Source organism: Dipodomys ordii, unplaced genomic scaffold, assembly GCF_000151885.1.
Source record: "Dipodomys ordii isolate 6190 unplaced genomic scaffold, Dord_2.0 Scaffold8, whole genome shotgun sequence".
Taxonomy (NCBI): Eukaryota; Metazoa; Chordata; class Mammalia; order Rodentia; family Heteromyidae; genus Dipodomys; species Dipodomys ordii.
This window is the reverse complement of record NW_012267224.1, coordinates 27,326,925-27,348,961: the sequence shown is the minus strand read 5'-3', so window position 1 is coordinate 27,348,961 and position 22,037 is coordinate 27,326,925. Positions and strand designations below refer to the sequence as shown.

Below are 22,037 nucleotides of genomic sequence, written 5' to 3'. Positions count from 1 at the left end.
TTGTTAATGTTGAGAAGCCTTATTCAGTGTAAATGTAATCACGTATATGTACAATTAAAATTAGTCAATGTTAAGTATCATAAGCAAGTACCAGTATTGTTGAAAAGTAACAAATTTTTATATTTTCAATATATGTCAACTTTTGAGATACTTTATAAAAGTCAAAATCCTGAGTTTTCCACATGAAACTATGACAAATTCATTATTACAAATAGTAGGATATATTACTGCATGTTAAATATTTCTTTGAAATATGCCTGTTTTAGTCCAGTTGAGCTGCTATGCCAAAATATTACAAATTGGGTAGCTTATGAACAATAGAAATTTATTTCTCACAGTTCTGGAGGCTATGAAGTTCAAGATCAAGGCACCAGTGGACTTGATGTTTGGTGAGAGCGCTTGATTCTTAGTTCATAGGTGATCATCTTCTTACTATGACCTAACTTGATAGAAGGGGCAGAAGAGCTCTCAGGAGCCTTTATAAGAACATTAATACCATTTATGGGGAATAGAGTATGCAGAGTTCAGTATCAAATTTCTATGAAAATTTACAATTTGGAAGCAACAGCTAATGACAACAAAAATAGGTTCTATGAGGGAATAGATGACACTGTATGAAAGGAAATGTACTTATTACCTGACACATGTAAATGTAACCCCTCTGTATATCACCTCTATAATAACAATAAATTAAAATAAAAACAAAACAAGTAAAAGAGCTAAAGTGCTTGCTTGGCTTAAATGGAGGTCCCGGGTTCAATCCTCAATACAGCTTTTCCACCAAAAAGAGAGGAAAAAAAGAAAAGTAGGTTCTAGTTACTCTGGAGTTTCAGGCAGGAGGATTAGGAATTGGTGATTAACATAAACAAACATAACCAGGAGACTGGTTTCCAAAAAGAAACAAAACCCAATCTCTAAGAAAGTAGACATAGAAGGAATACAAGAAAGCAATTGAGCTGAGGAAGTTAAAGATTGTTTAAAAAATGTATTAGAGCCTAATTTGTTCTTATTGTTTTATCTTAATCATTTATATATATATATATATATATCACATACACACACACAGACTGTGTCTCACATCTTCAATATTTCTACTGAGATATGAAGCAAATATTTTTAAAATAATGATTCATATTATAATTGCTAGATGAAGTCATTGTGTGTTTAGTAGAAATGTTACTATATGGAAACTTGTTGGAATGTAACTATAAACATTTAACGTTTGTACTTTAAAAATGAAAATAAGTATAAAAACTCAGTAGACAGCATCTCTTTTGCTTAAGATAAGGGAATCAAGTAACAAAGGCATTCTTTTTTTTTAATTTTTATTTATTTTTTGTTGGTCATGGGGCTTGAACTCTGGGCCTGAGCACTGTCCCTCAGCTCTTCGGCTCAATGCTAGTGCTCTACCACTTGAGCTACAGCGCCACTTCCATTAAAGGCATTCTTAAATGTATCCAAAGTCACAGGGCTAGTAAGTGGCTAGGATTCACCTCAGGCAGTCTGTCTTCTGATGCCATGTCTCAGCCACTGTGCATAGTGTTTCTTACCAGACTTCCATAGTAAAAGCTCCTAAGGCAGAGGACTTCTAGCTCTGGAACTAGCTATTAGCTCTTGAAATTAGTACATGTAACTTACAAACCAAATAATAGTTCCTAATTTTACTGTTTTCCTCTAGAAATAGTTTGACATCCAAAAAGTGTCTGTTTAGAGCCAATTGTAGTAATGTTTATGAAAGAGTATAGACAAGCTAATGTTTACAACAGAAAGGAAATGACTCTTACTTTTTATTATATAATAAATACTGTCAATGCAGTTGTTTAGTAAGACCTTCTGTTCATGATAAACTACTTATTTTGTTTTAATGGTATGAAAATTTTATTAGAAACTTAAAAAGTATAATTACTCATTTATGAATAATATTAACATATTTGTCTTATTAATAAACTAAACATAGAAGTGTTATCTTCACATTTTTTCATGAATCAAAGATTCTGATAATTACTAAAGCATATGTTGTATATGCAATAGGTAAGTACCAAAGGAACAAATAAATGTTCTAGACACGCTGACATTATTTATATCAAAAAGTTATATTAAAATTCTGAAAAAAAAATCCTCATGATTGTCTTCTTGAATTTTAAGTTTATATTTATAAGTATTGTACTTAATATGGGTTTTTAATTTTAATATGTATAATAAGTAAATATATTTTCACATGAATATGCCAACATAAAAGATGTGGCATAGCTGGACGCTGGTGGCTCACGCCTGTAATCCTAGCTACTCAGGAGGCTGAGATCTGAGGATTGCTGTTCAAAGCCAGTCTGGGCAGGAGAGACCGTGAGACTCCTATCTCCAATAAACCACCAGAAAACCGGAAGTGGCGCTGTAGCTCAAGTGGTAGAGTGCTTGCCTTGAGCTGAAGAGCTAAGGGACAGCGCCCAGGCCCAGAGTTCAAGCCCTACGACCGACCAAAAAAAAAAAGATGTGGCATATATTATACCTTGAATCTAGAGGTTTGTTCATATTTTACAAACTTAATTCTTTCCAAATTTGCTGATTGGATATGAAAAGTTTTGTTTATGTGTGGTTTGTTTTTTATTTTTTGTTTTTTGTTTTGTTGTCATGGGGCTTGAACTCTGGGCTTTGGCGCTATCCCTCAGCTCTTCAGCTCAAGGCTAGCGCTCTACCACTTAAGCCACAGTGCCACTTCCAGTTTTCTGGTAGTTAATTGGAAATAAGAGTCTCAATGGACATTCCTTCGGGCTGGCTTTGAACTGCTATCCTCAGATCTCAGCCTCCTGAATAGCTAGTATTATAGGCATGAGCCACCGGTACCTGGCAAAAAGTTTGGATTCATAGCAACTTGTTTCATAAAATAAAACTGGGTTTGTTTTGGTGATGTTTATTTGACTAGAACATAACATAGTTGTGTCAGTGTTGATTGATTGTATTGATCAGACTACACATAAACAGGCTCTTTACCATTTTAGCAGAATTTCGGATCTAGGCTGTAGCTGCTAGTGTTAAGATCTTGATTGGATCATTTAGCTTAACGTTATTTTATGGTGATGTCTAGAGAATTTTAGCCAGCCCATGATGGTCAGATAGCTAGTTATGGAAAAACTGAAATTAAAGTCATAAATTTCACCTTTATATTTCACCTCTAAATTTGTGTTGGCTCCAGTCTCTCGTAAGCTATCCTTCTCTGTCTTTGTTCTTTTCCGTGAGGAATAGTTCTTCCTATCATTTGAGTAAGGAGTTACTCAGGACAGCTGAACATGCTCAGATCGCTGCAGTCATTTCTGAAATTTCCCTGCTAGCTGACAGGTCTCTCCCATAGTCTTTAAGGAAAGAGCTAGTGCTTTGTGTCTCTGCTAAAGAATCCACAAAGAACTTCTGTTGCTTTTCTAGAATTTTCATTGACCATTTCCCAAAACTAATCTCTATTATGTATAGATAAGTAAAAAGATAGAGTTTTAAATTAAACCTTTTCTTTATTAAGTTCACAGTTTGGCTGTGTAATGAAGATGTCCTCTGCCTCATTCCACACCTTATAATCATCCTCTTCAATAGCCCTGTAGTTTTGGTATACCATGTACCTTCATGAGAAATCATGTCCCTCTTCTCAAAACACTGGGTCTTAATTTTTTTCTTCTATGTCACGACTTTGGCAAAATGTGTTGGAGTCTATTCTGTGCTTGGGAAAGATGAAAGATCAAGTATTAGATCTAGATGTGGGATTAAATTATTAACAATTTTGATTTCAGTTCATTGTCTTCATAGAAGGGAGAGCTAGCAAATGTCCTAATAGCAAGTACTTAGCATAGTTGGCTGTTTACTTTTGAAGTTCAGTATAGTTTTACTATTCAGGATAGTAATAATAAGATAATTACTGATGGAATAACAATATATTAACACTGGCATTATTATACTAATAAAACCTTTACTAAATCTTTACTAATATATGAGTTGGTTTAAATTACGATATTTCTGTTCTCCCCCTCCATTACCGAATAGCATGTTTGTTTGAGCTGTTCTAGAAGGTAGTCATCTCCTCAGTGTAAATTTTCTCTCTAATAGGTACATTTCTCCTCCAATAGAAGAGGAGGTGCCTTTTCCTGTAAATTACTTAGAATTAATGAGAGAGATGCTTTCATTCCCAGGTCCATAATTTATACACTACAAGTGCTTCTCCCTTGTGCCCCACATACATTAGAATCTTAGACACAAGGATAACTAACAAGAAGTATCCTTTAAGAGTGCTCTTTAATTTAAAAAGTACCTTCAGTTTACTACTGGGTCTTCTTTCCTTTAGCTTGCCAATATACTTATTGATTTTTTTGTTTTGTCTTATTTTTTAATGTGTTCCCTTGATATTTGGTCCCTTTCTGTTGCCCTTTCTTCTCAAGTTTATAAATGATTGGGCTATGGTTTTTGGTCATCTGCCCATTCTAAATCAATTCTAAATTAATTGTAGTCTCTTGCCTCCCTACAGACCTCACTATTTTTTTTAAATCACCAAAATTCATTTCTCATTTTTTCCTTGTCCTACAGTGAACTCATTATGCATTGTACCACCCCATCTTCTTCCTCGCTGACCTTATTCTGTGCCATTGACTACTGACAATGTGTTCTGTCTTATTTCTCTAGGTTTTTTCTTCTACTCATCCCCATATGTAGGTAATTCTTCCAATGATTCATCTTTGGCATGCTTCTTTCTTCTGAAGGTCTTATTTCTTCAGCTGCCATTTCTGTGCCTAGGATTCTCAAAAACGCTTTGAAAATATAAAGTATAGGATTGTTTTATTATTAAGTCTGTCTCCTGCTCTAAATTACTGCTGAAGAAATTAACATTGCTCAGTGCTTGGCTAATCCTTTCAAATTCTCATCATATTTTTCTGACTCAATTTTCTGTTTTAAGTCCAGTTTAGTAGTTCTGATGGCCTTTCTAGACTACTCATATTGAAGCATACATACCCACTTATTCTAAAATCTTCCGTTGCTTTCCCAGTAATGTATATAAAGTCTTTATATCCCAACTTGGAATTTAAGACTTTCATAATTTGGCCTCACTTACAGGCTTAATTTCTTACTACTCTGTTTACTCTATTTCTCGTGTATCTCCCTACACATCAGAGCTATACTTTTCTGTTAAAATTTCCAAAGTGATGATAATGTTCTCTTCTATGTCTAAGGCATATTACTGGTTGTACGTATATAGTGGATATGAGAGCATATTCAAAAAGCCATATAGGACTATAAGTAAAAGCAGAACATTAATTATCTTTAGAAACAAGCTGTCAAGTAGACTGCCAAGGAGTGATTTTCCCCCCTCAAGAGCATTTAAAGATACATAAAAACATATACCAAAATACTATAAAGAAGAAAGCATGGTATTTTGACAGTACTCTGGGTATTTCCATATCAGTTCCTTGACATGTTTCTTATTTCTGTCCTGTCAAACACTTTTTCACTTAACTGACCATTATGTTTAATTTCAGGCTCTTGATGGTTTTTTTTTAGCAATCATGACAGATGGAAGTATAATATATGTATCTGAGAGTGTAACTTCATTACTTGAACAACTGCCAGTAAGTATAAAAATCTAACAATATTCTTATTATTTAATGCCTACTCTAAATATTCCTTAAAACACTAGGAAATGGACCTTGAGAGCAATGCTGAATAATGATTGAGGGGTTGAAGCTCCATGCAGATCTTTGTTTTATCATTGCTGTGTTTTCTTAGATTAGTCAAAACTCTAGAACATGTTTACTCACCATTTTAACTTTAGTAGTTCTTCCTTTCTCTATTCTAATGGTAACTTTTCAATGTTTTCTATCAGCTGGAGGAAGGTTTTAAACACTGAAAGTATCCCCCAAATAAGCAATTTTTCCTGAGGTACTTATTGCTAAGGAAACTCAAAAATAATTTTCTCAAAAGAATAATTTCTAAAAATACTAAAAATTAGTAGATTTGCAACTTTTCTTCAGCATTACTTGAATTGATGATAAAATATTGGCTATATTTAATTTGTTGTGTAGGAACACTGACATATAAAGAATTATATGTATATTGTATAATTTTTGAGAAGATGAATTGTATGTTTGCTTTTCTACTATGTATATAGAACATCCACTTTGTACCGAACACTATGCTATTTGCTCTGCTGCAATTTATCATTTTTATTTTTATTTTATGTGCCAGTACTGAACTTTGAACTCAGGGCCTGTATGATGTCCCTGAGATTTTCTGCTCAAGATTAGCACTCTACCACTTGGGTCATAGTTCCACTTCCAGCTTTTTTTTTTTTTTTGTGGGGCTTGAGCTCAGGGTGTAGGCATTATCCCTGAGCTCTTTTGCTCAAGGCTTATGTGGTGCCCATTTCTGGAGATAAGAGTCTTACAGACTTTCCTGCCTGGCTGGTTTCGAACTGTGATCCTCAGCCTCAGATCTCAGCCTCCGATCTCAGCCTCCTGAGTAGCTAGGATTTCAGATGTGAGCCACCACTGCCCAGCTTGATAATTTTTTAAATTCATGTATAATTTTACTTAATACATTATCTAAGATGATACTTTGGTATAAATAATGTTTAATTTTTTCTTAAAAATGCTTGTTTTCTTTGAAAACTTAAGCCAATACAAGATAAACTGCTTTGTGAATATTTTTTACAATATTGAAAAAAAAAGCCTGCACTGGTGGCTGACACCTATAATTCTAGCTATTTAGTAGGTTGAGGTCTTAGGATTGAGCTTCAAAGCCAGTTCCTGGCTTTGAACCTAAGGGAATTATTTCTAATTAACCAGAAAAAGCTGTAAATTGAGGCATGGCTCAAGTGAATGAGCTCATGTGAATCAAAAACTGAATGAGGGCTCAAGGGACCAAGTTTAAGCCCCAATATTTACAAAAACAAGGCAAAACAAAAAACCTAAAAAGCAGTACTGACAAAAACAAAACAAAAAACCTAAAAAGTAGTTACTCTAGCACTTTGTATCTTATAAGAAAAAGCAACACTATACTTAAAAGGACAAACTCTAAAAGGGCAATTTCTTGCTGAAAGATGAGCAGTAAGTTATTTACCATTTTTTGGGGGGGGGGTCACAGAGAAAATAACTGCTTTTCTAGGAGCTTTCTTTTTCAGTGGGTTCAAATAGTGAAAAAATGGTATGCAAAAATATGACTTAAAATTTTGAGTTGTCATATGATAATGAAGGCCAGTTTGGATGGGTAAGTCAGAATTTTTGTCCCTACTGCCTGTAAATGAAGAATTTTACAGTTGTTTAAAGATACATTATTTCCAAAGCGAGGTGCAAGTGGCTCACACCTATAATCCTAGCTATATAGGAGGCTGAGATAGAAAGGATCATAGTTTGAGGCTAGCCTAGGCATACACATGAGACCCTTTTCAACCAATAGCTGAGTGCAATGCCACATACCTATCTGCACAACTGAATGGCAAGGCTGAGTTCAGGAGGATCTCCATTCCAGGCCAGCCCAGCTCCAGAAAAGTCCACAAGACTCCATCTCAACATCAAGAAGATGGATCATCCCAGCTATTGCAGGATGTCTAAAAATAGACATACTATAGGCACATGCCCAGGCAGGAAGCAAGACTCTATCTTAAAAATAATTAGTGCAAGAAAAGGCTGGAGTGTGGCTCAGTGGTAGAGCACCTGCCTAGTAAGCACACAACCATGAAATGGAACCCAGTACTACCCCAAGAAAAGTAATATGCAAAATATATTTTGCTTTCATTTTTATTATTATAATCTTATTTGTAAGCAGTTGTAAAGGGGTTTCAATTCAACATGTAAGTTTTTAAGTATAGTGCAACTTAATCAATGTCACACTTTTATCATTCTCCTCTTTCTAGCTTTCATTTCTTTTTCATGAAAATGATGGGAGAAAAACCGAGATAGCTACTATTTCCTTCTGTTAGAATCTTGAATTGTGTTTGGGTACTAAGTGTTATAACATCATGTCATTAACCTCACAATAGATATAGTGGTCAGTGGAAAAGTTGATGCTCATCATGAAAGGCAAAGAACTAGAATTTGGAGAAGAACTTAGACAGTAGCCATTCAGGTCCTTTTCTATGAATAGGAAATCCAATAAATTTGTAAATAGAAAAGCAAGAGTGATATAGGCTGAATCATGACTCTCAGTGAAATAGTAAAAGAAATTCCTAATAAGAATAAATAACAGCTGGGCACCGGTGGCTCATGCCTGTAATCCTAGCTATTCAGGAGGCTGAGATCTTAACATCGCTGTTCAAAGCCAGCCCAGGCAGCAAAGTCGGTGAGACTCTTATCTCCAGCAAACCACTAGAAAACCGGCAGTGGCTCTGTGGCTCAAGCAATAGAGCACTAGCCTTGAGCTGAAGAGTGCAAGGAAAGTGCCCCAGCCCAGAGTTCAAGCCCCACAACTGACAAAAAAAAAGAAAAGAATAAATAACATAAGAAACTATAATCATTCTTGAAATGAAAATTTTAGTTATTATTGGTTTTTATCCAGACTACTCTTTGCATTTCCATCAATTCCTGTATTTTGGTACTTCATTGTCAGTGAAAGACAGTTTTCAATCATTTCTATTCATGCTTGAAATTTTATTTCATCATTTCAGTTCACCCTTTGAGTTTTGGTGTCTCTTCAGTCTTCTACAAGAATTGCTAAATTTATGTATGTGTTTGTGTGCGTGTGTATATGTCTATAAATGTATGTATATAGATATTGGTGTGGCAACCCTTCGAACCAGTGTCAACTTGTGGGTCTAAAATTATTTGCTATACTAATTATTATATGTGAAGGGCTGGTCAGATGTGCTTTAGTTGGAAGGGACAAGAGGACATAGATGTTAAAATAATAAGTGCCTTTTAATGTGGCATGAGTGATATGAGTAATAAGTACTGAAGGAATTTTATTTTTATCATGAATTTTGGTGTTATGAAGGAAATAATTTGAAGAAAATAATTGAATTTTGGTGTTATAAAGCAAATAGTTTGGAGGAAATAATTCAGTTTTGGTGTTATAAAGAAAATAATTTGAACTGGTCTTTGAAAGATGAGAGATAAAGTTATGTGAAGATGGTAGAAAGTCATTCCACTTTCTAAGGTGCACTTTGAGGGCTAGACAAAAGACAGACAGAAGACTGTGATTGTATGTACGGCTTATATTTGTTCAGTGAATAGTACGGCATCCTTTCTCACTTCCTATCATCTCCTGTGTCTGTTTTATTCCTGTTATTTTTGTTTCTAACCAGTGGAACTCTTCAAGCAATTTTTTTTGATTGGTCATGGGACTTGTACTCAGAGCCTGGACGCTCCCTAAGGTTTTGCACTCCAAAGCTAGTGGTCTTGACCACTTTAAGCCGATGTGTCACTTCAGTTTTCTTGTGGTTAATTGGAAATAAGAGTCTCACAGACTTTCTTGCCCAGGCTGGCTTAGAACTGTGATTTAAGATCTCACTCAGCCTCCTGAGTAGTTAGCATTATAGATGTGAACCACCAGTGCTGTCTGTTTTTCTTGTGTGTGTGTGTGTGTGTGTGTGTGTGTGTGTGTGTGTGTTTGTGTGGGGGGGGGAGTTGGGTGGTGGTGGTGGTGGTGGTGATGGATTTTTTTTGTTTTTTGCTTTGGTTTGGTTCGGGGTTTTTTTGGTACCAGTCCTGGGGCTTGAACTCAGTCTGGACACTGTCCCTGAGCTTTTATCCTCAAGGGTAACATGCTCTTCCACTTGAGCCACAGCTACAGTTCTGACTTTTTTGGTGGTTAATTGGAGGTCAGAGTCTCAGGGTCTTTCCTGCCTGGGCTAGCTCTGAACCTCAATCCTCAGATCTCAGCCTGCTGAGTAGCTAGGATTGCAGGGGTGAGCCACCAGTCTTTACAAAATGAAGATGGAACTGGTTTAGTTGAATGCAGTTTGACCTTCACAGCTTCTTTTCACTTCCTTTGTCTTTCTCTCACCCTTGCCTCCACTGCTTTTGAGATTTTAGGATTCCACAGAGCAATTTGGAGATGTAAGAAAAGTCCAGTAGAGTAGACTGGACTGCATAGAGTTGTGAATTTGCTGGAATCTTACTGTCATTGTTACTTAAGGATAGGAATTGCCATTTTCATGTTTAACCTTTTGAGAGAAGGCTTTTTGACAGTGAGATATAGTTTAAATGCCTGGGAAAATTGGATAAAAACAAAAGGACGCAGTGGACCATTGAAATGATAGCCAAGTCAAATCACCTTATTAAGCATGTCCGTGATTCTTTGAGTCATTTATAGGACAGTTATGTAACAATGATAGGGCTGTGTCTCTGTAGAAAAAAAAATATTTTAACTCTAAGCCCTTTTATATTTTATAGTATTCAAATTTAGTGTAACTGTGTATCAGTCTTTTGGAGGGAACTCGGGGTCTTGTGTTGACTTAGTGTACACACAACCCCAGCCATCAATCTTGTTTTGTTAAGATGTAGTTTGTAACGTCCCATTTATTGGTTTTCAAAAATAACTGAAAGTTAATCACATGTCTTTTAGTAATGATTATGTACTTTGAAAATAAATGCCTCTTGAATAATGAACTACAAATTTCCTTTCAGTCTGACCTTGTGGATCAGAGTCTATTTAACTTTATCCCCGAGGGGGAGCATTCAGAGGTTTATAAAATGCTCTCTACCCACCTGCTGGAGAGTGACTCATTGACTCCTGAGTACTTAAAATGTAAGTAACCAAAAATTCAAGTGTCATATTTTGTACCATTATCCTTTTTCAAGTTTATGGAAAACATAGATATTTTAAGATACAGTATTTTTATGCATACTATTAACTAGTTTCATAAAAAGAGCCCAGTGATGTATTTTAAATTTTTAAATAAAATCTCAACTCTATTTTATGAGAGAAAATTTGGTGTTCTCATTTTCCTTATTGTTAACCCAACTGTGGAAATGAACTCTGTTCTTTTTAAATTATTATTTTCGTTATTATTTTGATGCCAATCCTAAGGCTTGAACTCAGGACCTAGGCTCTGTCCCTGAGCTCTTTAGCTCAAGATTCGCACCCTTGAGTCATAGCTCCACTTCCAGCTTTTTTGCTAACTAATTGGAGATAAGAGTCTCACGGGTTTTCCTGCCCATGCTGGCTTTGAACCATGATTTCTCAGAGCTCAGGCTGAGTAAGATTATAGATGTGAGCCACTGACACCCAGCTTAAAATGATTTTTAAAAGAAAAATAGTTAACTTTATAATATAATCTTTGCTGGATGTATCTAATGTGGTACATCATAAAAAGTGCTAAGAAGAATAAAATATAGTCCTAGCCAACAAGAAACAAAATATTATAGTGTGTTTAGACATTCCTTTAGATTCATGGTACAGATCAGTTCACCTTAGAAGTTCTTTATATTTCCAAATTCTATATATACTAAGAATTGAGAAATGTGCTTATACATGTACATATAAATATATAAGTTTGTATGTATGTCTTTGATAAAAATGGATATATAGCTTTTCAGAGTGAGCTGAAAATAGAGGCCAGGAAAATCAAGTTTGTATAACATTGATCAATAGACCACTCAAATCTGATACTTAGAAGGAAGATTTGGGTCATGCTTTGACAGATAATAGGAAAGATTGTTCAAGGTAGACATGGAAACATTAGCTTGAGAATAAAAAGCAAAATGTGTATTTGGAATTAGAGTGAAAATTGAGAAAAGGGACTACAGAGAAAAGGAGCAACAGTGGAAAATACTTATACTAGGTGGGGTCATCTATAGGTATTCTGCTTTTATGGACTAAATAAATGTCATGTAGGATGTCTACTGGAAAAAATAATTGTGAACTTATCCAACTTTTTATCACTTATTTCAGCAAAAAATCAGTTAGAATTCTGTTGTCATATGCTTCGAGGAACAATAGACCCAAAGGAACCATCTACTTATGAATATGTGAGATTCATAGGAAATTTCAAATCTTTAAACAGTGGTGAGTTAAAATGCTTCTTTTACGATGTATTTTAACATGGTATTTTTCTAAGCTTTTAGACATATATATTTAAATATTGATGACAAGTAGATTTTACTGGATTAACTGATACTTATTTCCTTATTGTTTTAGTATCCACTTCAGCACACAATGGTTTTGAAGGAACTATACAACGCACACATAGGCCTTCTTATGAAGAGAGAGTTTGTTTTGTAGCTACTGTCAGGTTAGCTACACCTCAGTTCATCAAGGTATGTTTAATTGCTCAGGGAGGACTTCAATACAGAGTGTGAGAATTGTCTTTGTGTACTGTTTTATTATCTCCAAAATGACTGGAAGTTCCTGCAAACATTGCAGAAGCACTGGCTCCAAGTCATTATATATTCATGACCACAATATTTTTTGCAACACTTAGAAAAGTACTAACTTGTATAACTTGAGCTTTTAGTTTTTGCAGTTAACCAGTGAAAATGATTAATATTACTAATGCTCTATTTTTATGCAAACTCGTAAGAATCATTTGCATGAATAGTTCAGTATCTACATTAAAAGTAAAGGTCAGCCGGGCACTAGTGTCTCACACCTATAATCCTAATTACTCAAGGGGATGAAATCTGAGGATCATGGTTCACAGCCAGCTGGAGCAGCAAAACCCCTGAGACTCTTATCTCCAATTAACCCCACAAAACTGCAAGTGGAGCTGTGGCTTAAAGTGCTAGTTTTCAGAGAAAGAATTTGGGGACAACACCAAGGCCCTGAGCTCAAGCCCCACCACCAATAACTGAAAATTAGGTTGTTTTCAAAAGATTGTTTTTGAAATGAACAAATGGCTCTTGCTGTATTTATCTTTTAAGTTTGAAATCATCCATTTCCTGGTCTCAACAAATACATGGTTAGTAGGAAAATAGAAAAGTCAAATAGTTAAACCAATAGAACTGACAAGAAGCCAGGCTAAGATTTAAAATTTGTAAGATACCAGCTGGGTGCTGGTGACTAACACCTGTAATCCTAGCTACTCAGGAGGCTGAGATCTGAGGATTGCAGTTCAAAGCCAGCCTGGGCAGAAAAGTCTGTAAGACTCCTATCTCCAATTAAACATGAAAAAAGCTGGAAGTAGCGTGATGGCTCAAGTGATAGAGTTCTAGCTTGGAGCACAAAAACTCAGTGATAAGTGCCCAGGCCCTGAATTCAAGCCCCAGAACTGGCACTTAAAAATTAAAATTAAAAAATTGTGAGATACTATGGAATAAGACAGAAATACTGTTGTTGGCTGTTATGAGTTTTCCAGTCTTACTCTACTTATTTTGAATTAGGAAATAATCGCAGTGACTAACATTTGAGTGCTTATTGCTTTCTATATACTTCATGATTCTGTACATAAGAAAACTGACTCAGGGAAGTTATTTGTCAAAAATCTGATCTCTTAACTAATAAGAACTGGGACTTGATTCTAATTCTTTTTCTTTCAAAGCTCCAGTTCGTAATTATTACATTGTATGGCAGAAGGTCATCTTAGGACAGACAAAATGGTGTGTTAAATTGAATGTAATATATCATTTAATGTGATCAGAGTCTAGGGTTCATGTATGGAGAAAAGGAGGGGGAAAGTGAGGTAGCTAGAAATGAAACTTGTTTTTTATTCCCCCTATTGAAGCAATTTCAGAATGAGGAAAGGGACATTACATAATTGAATTTGAGCCTTAGTAATATAATTAAGAGCCCTCAGTAGAAAACAAACTGAAGAACAGAGACTGGTAGGTAAGATGCTGTCCAATGAGGTGCATCAATGATAGGGTCTGTTTAAGCCATTGAAGATGAATGCTAGAGTAGATTTAATATCTAGGAGCTGAGCTGGCATTGGTTGCTCCACACCTGTGATCCTAATTACTCAGGAGGCTGAGATCTGAGGGTTACAGTTCAGAACCAGCCCAGGCAGGAAAGTCTGTAAGACTATTATCTCCAAAAAGACTACTCAGAAAAGACTGGGAGTGGCACTGTGGCTTAAGTGGTAGAGTAGCTAGCCTTGTGAACAGAGAGATTCAGGAATAGACCAGGCTCTGAGTTCAAGCCCCAGGACTGAGGGGAAAAATACCTAGAAGGTAAAATTGAAAGGATTTTGTATTATCCATGTGATGATGAAGGGTAAAATTGAAGAGTATGTTATGACTATTAGATTTTGAACTCTGCCACTATGCAAGAATGTGGCCATTGATGAGATAGGAAATGACGTAATTAGCTTTGAGGTAATTGGTTTAATTTTTGATATATTAAATTTGAGATGTTTGGAAACAGGCAGAAACAGGAAAAGGTCCAATTTCAGAGTCTGATTGAAGATTACATATGAGTAATGGGAAATGCGTATAATGAGAAGTACTCTTCCTGAAATTTGCATCTTGATTATTATTTGTTGCTACATTTTAAAGTCTTATTTTCAGTTTTTCACAGGATGTGAGATCAAATGCCACAGGACTTTTATATGCTAGGCTAGCCCTTTACTACTGAGTTGTATTCCTAACTTGCTATATTTTTACTACTAGAAAATTGAAGTGTCTAAAACTCATTTAGGTAAAAGTTAATTAATAATAACTTTATGTCTTAATAATATTTAGGATTTTTCTAATGACATGAGAATACTTCTAAATTTTGTTAATTTACTTGTAGGAAATGTGTACTGTTGAAGAACCCAATGAAGAGTTTACATCTAGACATAGTTTAGAATGGAAATTTCTTTTTCTAGATCACAGGTAACTTCATTATTAATTTCATTTAAAAATAGCCATATTAAACATATATATATATATATATATTTTTTTTTTTTTGTCGAGGGGCTTGAACTCTGGGCTTGGGCGCTGTCCTTATGCTCTTCAGCTCAAGGCAAGCCCTCTACCGCTTGAGCCACAGCATCACTTCCGGTTTTCTAGCGGTTTATTGGAGATAAGAGTCTCACGAACTTACCTGCCCGGGCTGGCTTTGAACCGTGATCCTCAGATCTCAGCCTCCTGAGTAGCTAGGATTACAGGCATGAGCCACTGGCACCTGGCTTAGCCATATAATTTTTGACATTGATCTTAAAGACAAACTTTTTTAAAAAGGATTTTTAACCCATCTTAAAATAAAGCCCTCCTTTCCCCCATGTGATGTCTAGTTGGAGCTTTTTGATGGAAAAATAATAATATTGTTTTATTAGGGCACCACCAATAATAGGATATTTGCCATTTGAAGTTTTGGGGACATCAGGCTACGATTACTATCATGTGGATGACCTAGAAAATCTGGCCAAATGTCACGAGCACTGTAAGTAGATTTTAGTATTTCTAGTGATGATAACTATTTGAAATTCTATCAATAGAAATGTTGTTTAATGAAAGGTGGTTTTTAAAAATGGATTTATAATTATTTTTAGAATGTGTGAAGTAGAAATAAGTTTAACTTAAACTGTATCTCTGAGTCCTAGTAGATTGGTTAACCATACATGTAAAGCAACATCTTTTAGTGCATTTCAAAAATATAAAAAGTTTCCCAAAGTACCACAAGACTCATACTTTTGCTTAATAATTTGATAAAAGTTGTCAGATTTTAAAATGTACAGAATATGCTTTGGGAAATACTGCACTTAACAGTTACTTCAAGGAGTAAAATTTTGATTTTGGATTTGAGTTTAAGGTGAAATTCTTCAATGATACTATACCTGACAATATCTGTGGCAGAAATACTCAGGCTTAATATAAATTTATTGTTACTGCCCTCACTGTATCTAGGCAAGAGGATGTCAACAGTTTGAATCTTTGAGTATGTGGAACATAATGGTATATAGAAAGTGTGTAAATCAGGGCTGGGATGTAGCTCAGTGGCAAAGCGCTTGCCTAGCAAGTGCAGTGTCCTGGGTTCTATCCCCAGTACCAAAAAAGAAAAGTCCAAAAAAATGCAGTTAAAAAAAAAAAAAAGAAAGTGTGTAAATCAGCAATAATGGACTGGAAAGTTAAACTAGAAGAAAGTTGGACTAGAAAGACATCCTAATTGCTTGAGATCTTATCTTAAAGAATAGCATTTTCTTGTCAGGTGTGATGTTTCATGTCTGTAAATCTCAGCTCTCAGGAGGCTTGAGGAAGTAGTAAAAATCAAGGCCCCAACCAGGCTACCTAGTGAGTGCGATTCAAACCTGGGCTATATAGTTGTCTTGTCTCAAAACCAAAGCAGATTGTTTAAAGACAGTATTTTTTTTGCAATTGATAGTGTATATGTTTTTTTAGAAAGCTAGAAAAATAACTATAAACTGTATATGACTTGAATATAAATGATCGCTTTTGGTTAAAAATACACATTCATATTAAAATTTCTTTCTTTTCTACTTAGTAATGCAATATGGGAAAGGCAAGTCCTGTTATTATAGGTTTCTGACCAAAGGGCAACAGTGGATTTGGCTTCAAACTCATTATTATATCACTTACCACCAGTGGAATTCAAGACCAGAATTTATTGTTTGTACTCACACCGTAGTAAGGTAATAATTCTTGTAGAAAATTTCTGAATCTCAGTAACAACTAATAATGTAATTTTTATGCATGACTTGTTAATTGACAAAGTGATCTCTTTCCAATTTTGTATATATTCATTAAATAATTCCTTAAATTTACTTACAGGCATTGTATAGAGACATATAGATAGTAAGTGGTATATAATGCTCTACATGAGTTTTAGTTTTATGTTTTATAACAAATTATATTGTCATTTATATAACAAAGTCAGCCTTGCAAAGGGAACTGGAGTAGATAAACATAGTACTCCTTTTTTATGTACTTTATAGTTTTAAACATTTATACAAAAATGCAAATGACAATGCAAAATGAATTAAACCAGTACACACTATATATGTGTATGTGTTTATATATATATGTGCATCATATATATATATACATATATAATAGCTTTGTGTAGCACATAGAAAATAAGTCCAGAATTAGTGATGAACAAGTGAGACCCAAAACAAACACTGAATGGTTGCATTTCTGCAGTATTTTTATTTTAATTTCATTTTTTGTCAGTTGTGGAGCTTGAATTCAGGGCCTGGCCAGTCACTAAAGTCTAATTCTTTCCATTTGTAGTTATGCAGAAGTTAGGGCTGAAAGACGACGAGAGCTTGGCATTGAAGAGTCTCTTCCTGAGACAGCTGCTGACAAAGTATGTTTCTTGTAATCTTTAAAAATGTATTCAATTCTTAACTTTCTTCCTAATGAAGAACAAACTCATGGGAAAGTTATATTTCAAATAGTTCACTTCCTCAGTTGTGATGGGAGATGATTAAACTTTGCTATTTACTTTCATTTTTAATATTTTAAAATCTCATTTGCTTCTAAAAGAATTGAAGTTCCTGCCATTTAGCAGTAATTAGGCGAGAGACATAGTGGATCTCATATTAAAACTGTCATTAATTGACCAAGAAGTATTAGTCCCTGGTTAGATACTTTATATGATTTATGAAATGTGATTTATTCTGTATGCTTGTATTATATTTTCACAGTCAGTATTACTTTGTATCTTTTCTCCTCTTTATTCAGTTTACATTTATGGTAAATGATTGTAACAAGGCATATAATTTCTTTTTTTTTCTTTTTTTTTTTGTTGGTCATGGGGCTTGAACTCTAGGCCTAGCCACTGTCCCTGAGCTCTTCAGTTCAAGGCTAGCACTCTACCACTTGAGCCACAGTGCCACTTCTGGCTTTTTCTATTTATGTGGTACTGAGGAATCAAACCCAGGGCCTCATGGATGTGAGGCAAGTAATCTACCACTGAGCCACCAGCCCAGAAGGCATATATTTTCAACTCCTGAGAACCTGTCACCCTGTCACACTTCTTGGCATTAACTTAGTGCTGGTTATACTCAGCTGGCAGTTAGGCAGATATGGGAGAGGGAGCTTGCCAGCAGTATTCTCAGTGAAATAGCAGCCATTATTGGGAGAGAAGCTTTTAGAGGATTGAGAAAACAGACAAAAGTATTAAATGGTTGTATAAGAGAATATTTATAAAACAGCAAGACTATAACTAAGGTTATACATGTGTCATCCTGTGTACACTATACAAAATCAAAATAAATAGAAAGAAACTATTGTAATCTTCTGTTCCTGTCATATTACATTGGTAATAAAAATAAATTTATTGATTGAAAAGTAAATGTTCTGAGCAATCAGACAGAATTAAGTGCCCACTTGAGTGTTCTTGATCATTAATTTGAAGGAGGAACAGTCACCATGTTGTATTTCTTCAGCCCTACTTAGCTGTGCAGTACAGGTAAAAAAAAATTGGTTTAACTAGCATGAAGGACATGTGGGAAGTGGAAGTTCAGAAAATAGGATGTTTGACATCAATAGTACGGAGGGTTTTTTCCTTGTTAGTAGCAACTCTTAGGTACAGTTATGAATTAGTGACTGAGGGCTAGTAGAGTCAAATCTTGAAGGGGGAAAAAACACCAAAGAAGAGAGAGTTCATAGTATTGAATATGTGCTAGATAATTTTGGGATAAAGAGTTAATATGGAAAATACTGAGCCAGGAGCTAAAATTTAGTTCAGGTACTTTCTCTGAAGTGACTACAAGTTCAGTATGTGACTGCAACAAGGGTAGTGCTCCATAGTGTGGTCATTTGAGTTTCAGGACTGAGTTTAGGGAAGGAACACAGGGAATCACTAGTAGGACTGCTCTTCTATCTATAGAACTGTGGTTGAAACTTCGTGGTTTGAGAGGAAACCGTGATCACTGAAAAGACCTACAAGGAAAGTAAAATCCTCCAGTGAAATCTGCACTTTTGTTAGAGCAGGCCGGTAAAGGAATATTCAAAGCTGAGGTGGAGAAGATGGAGTAGTTTGTTATATTTATGGATACTGAAGGCAGATAAGAACAGTGGGAAGTAAAGGCAAATTAGAAAAGATGAAGAACAGAGGGTAATTAGGCTGGAGAAGACCACTCAATATGACATTAACAGTCCTTTTTTTCCCTTGTTGCTTGAGTATATCTGAAATCATCTTGTTTGTGTGTATGTGTGTATACATTGTTCCTTTTTATGTAGCATCTCTGAAGTAAGAATAGGTTATTTGTTTCTTGTTCAATGCTACACACGGAGAGCCTTTAATGGAATACATGACTCTTCTTGTAGAAGAAAAAGTAGATATACTATTAAACATGCAATATTAGCAGATAAGGTTAGATCTTTTGAAAATAAGTCAGGCCGGAACTTCTACATAAGGCCAGGCAGTCACTTGAGAGAGGGAAACAGGTTTAAGAACAGTGCAAAGGCATTGACTACTTGTGAAGAATAGAAAAGTGAGTCTTCCACAAACACTTAACAATATTGCTGCCTAGAACTGAATGTCCATTTGAAGTTGGTCATCACTTTTAAGTTGACTGTAGTTACTTCTGCAGGGACCCTTGAGGTCGAAGAGGTAGAAAATAGAGAAGTATGGTTATAGTGGCTTTTGAGTTGATACTCATAGAGGTGTTGCAGTATTTGTTGATGACAAAGCAGAGGTTGAATGACTCAGGTAAAGTTAAGGAAAACATAATTGATAATGAATTCTTAGGAGGCTGACATACTAGGATAGGATATTGGATGTTTTATCCACTTACTGAAATTCTAGAGAAAGGTCGGAATTGGAGTATAGAATTTCAGCCATAAAATGTTAAGCCCCAAAGATGCATAAGGTACTTTGTATATAAACTAAAGTGCCATCTGTATTTTGTTTTCCCTTTTTTTTTTTTTGACCAGTCCTGTGGCTTGAGCTTAGGGCCTGAGCCATGTCCCTGAGCTTCTTTTTGCTCAAGGCTAGCACTCTACCACTTGAGCTACAGTGCCACTTCCAGCTTTTTCTTTTTATGTGTACTGAAGAATTGAACCCAGGACTTGATGCATGCTAAGCGAGCACTCTACCACTGAGCCACATTCCCAGCCTTCCTTTTTTCTTTAATGTGAAGAGTACTATTTTACCAATTCTAAGGGTATACTTCAGAATCACTAAGTACATTTTCCCTGTTGTACAGCTATTACCACCATCTATGCCCAGAACATTTTCATATTTCCAAACAACTTCCTACTCCATTAAACAACTCCACATTTCCCTTTCCCCTCACCTCTTGGCAACTACCATTTTACTTTTATTTATTTATCTATTTATTTATTTATTGTGAAAATACTGTACATAGGGGTTACAATTACATGGGCAAGATAATGAGTACATTTCTTATCAAGCATTGTTGCCTTCTCCTTTGCTTCCCCTTCCCATCCCTTCCCATCTCCTACCCACCCTCCCCCCACCCCCTTTTATTTTTTTAATTAGAAAAATTCAGTGTCTTTTTATGACTGGCTTATTTCTGTTGGTATGATTTTACCATGCCAATGTAGCATATATCAGGATTCCCTTGTATTTTAAGGTCCCTGTAGTGTTTTAATATTTCTTCTGTGTGTGTGCATGTGCACTGTTTTGCCTGTTTATTCATCAGTCAGTGGATATTTAGATTTACCTTTCTGTTTTTTTGAGTAATGCCTCTATACATACGGATATAGAAATGTCTGTCTGAGTCCCTACTTTCTTTTGAGTTTATACTAAGAATCCTGATTATATGCAAGTTCTGTATTTGGGGAGGAACTGCCATACTGTCTTCCACAGGGCTACACCATTTTGACATTTCCATCATCAAGCAACAAGAGGTCTAATTTCTATACTTACCAATACTGTTTATTTTCTCATTCTAATAAACATGATATAGTATCTTATTGTAGTTTTAATTTGCATTTCTCTGGATAGTGAGGTTAGGTTCCTTCTCAAGTGCTTACTGGCTATTTATATATCTTCTTTAAGACTTTTACTGTTTTAGTGCTTAATAGTTAGGTCTTTGATCCATTTTATTTCGCTGTATATGATGTAAGATAGCCCATCTTTTCCATAAATGAACCCAAAATTTTTATTTTTTGCACTATAAAAATAACTTCCATTCCTTTATCTAATATCTTCATGCTCACTTTGCTATAGGTAAAATTTAAATTTTTATTTCACTGAGAACAGTCTTGCTAATTTGAGATCTGTGAACTGAACCACAAAGAAAACCATTATTTTTCTCTGTCCTTTTAGAGCCAAGATTCTGGGTCTGATAATCGCATAAACACAGTTAGTCTCAAGGAAGCACTGGAAAGGTTTGATCACAGCCCAACCCCTTCTGCCTCCTCCCGGAGTTCAAGAAAATCATCTCATACAGCAGTATCAGACCCTTCCTGTGAGTATTGTAGCTTGAAAGTAGACTTCATTAATGAGGGTGCATCTAAATTGCTTGTGTTACAAATATCAGCATTTTTTAAATCAAATACTTCTTTACAGGTTTTTACATTTGAAGGACATATTAATCTTTCCAATGAGTAAAAGACAAATTGCTATAGCAAAAAATTATGATAAAATATGTAGGGAGTAATGTCATTTGTTAACATTTTCATCATCACTCAAAAAAAAAGCAGGACAATTTACTCTACTTTTTTACTATAAAGCCAGTAAGTATTGTTCTTTGAAAGTTGTTTTTACTATCTTTAGAAAGACTTGCATAATTATCTTTAAATTACAAGTGTTCCTTCATCGCTGTAGTTTTATATCTATGAATTCTATCAATAGTTTGATAGAAAATGTTCCAAAGGAAAAAGGTCATATCTATACTGACCAAATACAAACTGTTTTCTTGTCACTATTTCCTAAACATAATGGTTAAGCAACTATTTATGTACTGTTTATACTATATTAAGTAGCATAAAAAGTCTAGATATAGCTTATTAATGGCAAGATGTGCATAGGATGTATGCAAACAGTGCACCATTTGGGTTTTTTTTCTGGTTGGTCATGGGGCTTGAACTCTGGGCCTGGGCTCTGTCCCTCAGCTCTTCAGCTCAAGGCTAGTGCTCTACCACAGCACCACTTCCAGTTTTCTCAATGTTTTATTGGAGATAAGAGTCTCAGGGACTTTCCTGCCCAGGCTGGCTTTGATCCGTGATCCTCAGATCTCAGCCTCTGAGTAGCTAGAATTACAGGCCTGGCTACTGCAC

General features: G+C 35.3%; 1 protein-coding gene across 1 annotated transcript in view; it reads left to right on the top strand.

Moving 5' to 3' along the window:
• Positions 1-22,037, top strand: part of Clock (clock circadian regulator) — a 75,132-nt gene that overhangs the window by 33,439 nt on the left and 19,656 nt on the right. Inside the window, exons 8-16 of the mRNA XM_013009062.1 lie at positions 5,508-5,597; positions 10,590-10,710; positions 11,857-11,970; positions 12,103-12,221; positions 14,632-14,714; positions 15,158-15,264; positions 16,324-16,471; positions 17,073-17,148; positions 21,085-21,226. Of these exons, the coding sequence (XP_012864516.1) occupies positions 5,508-5,597; positions 10,590-10,710; positions 11,857-11,970; positions 12,103-12,221; positions 14,632-14,714; positions 15,158-15,264; positions 16,324-16,471; positions 17,073-17,148; positions 21,085-21,226 (1,000 nt within the window). The remainder of the gene's footprint in view (positions 1-5,507; positions 5,598-10,589; positions 10,711-11,856; positions 11,971-12,102; positions 12,222-14,631; positions 14,715-15,157; positions 15,265-16,323; positions 16,472-17,072; positions 17,149-21,084; positions 21,227-22,037) is intronic.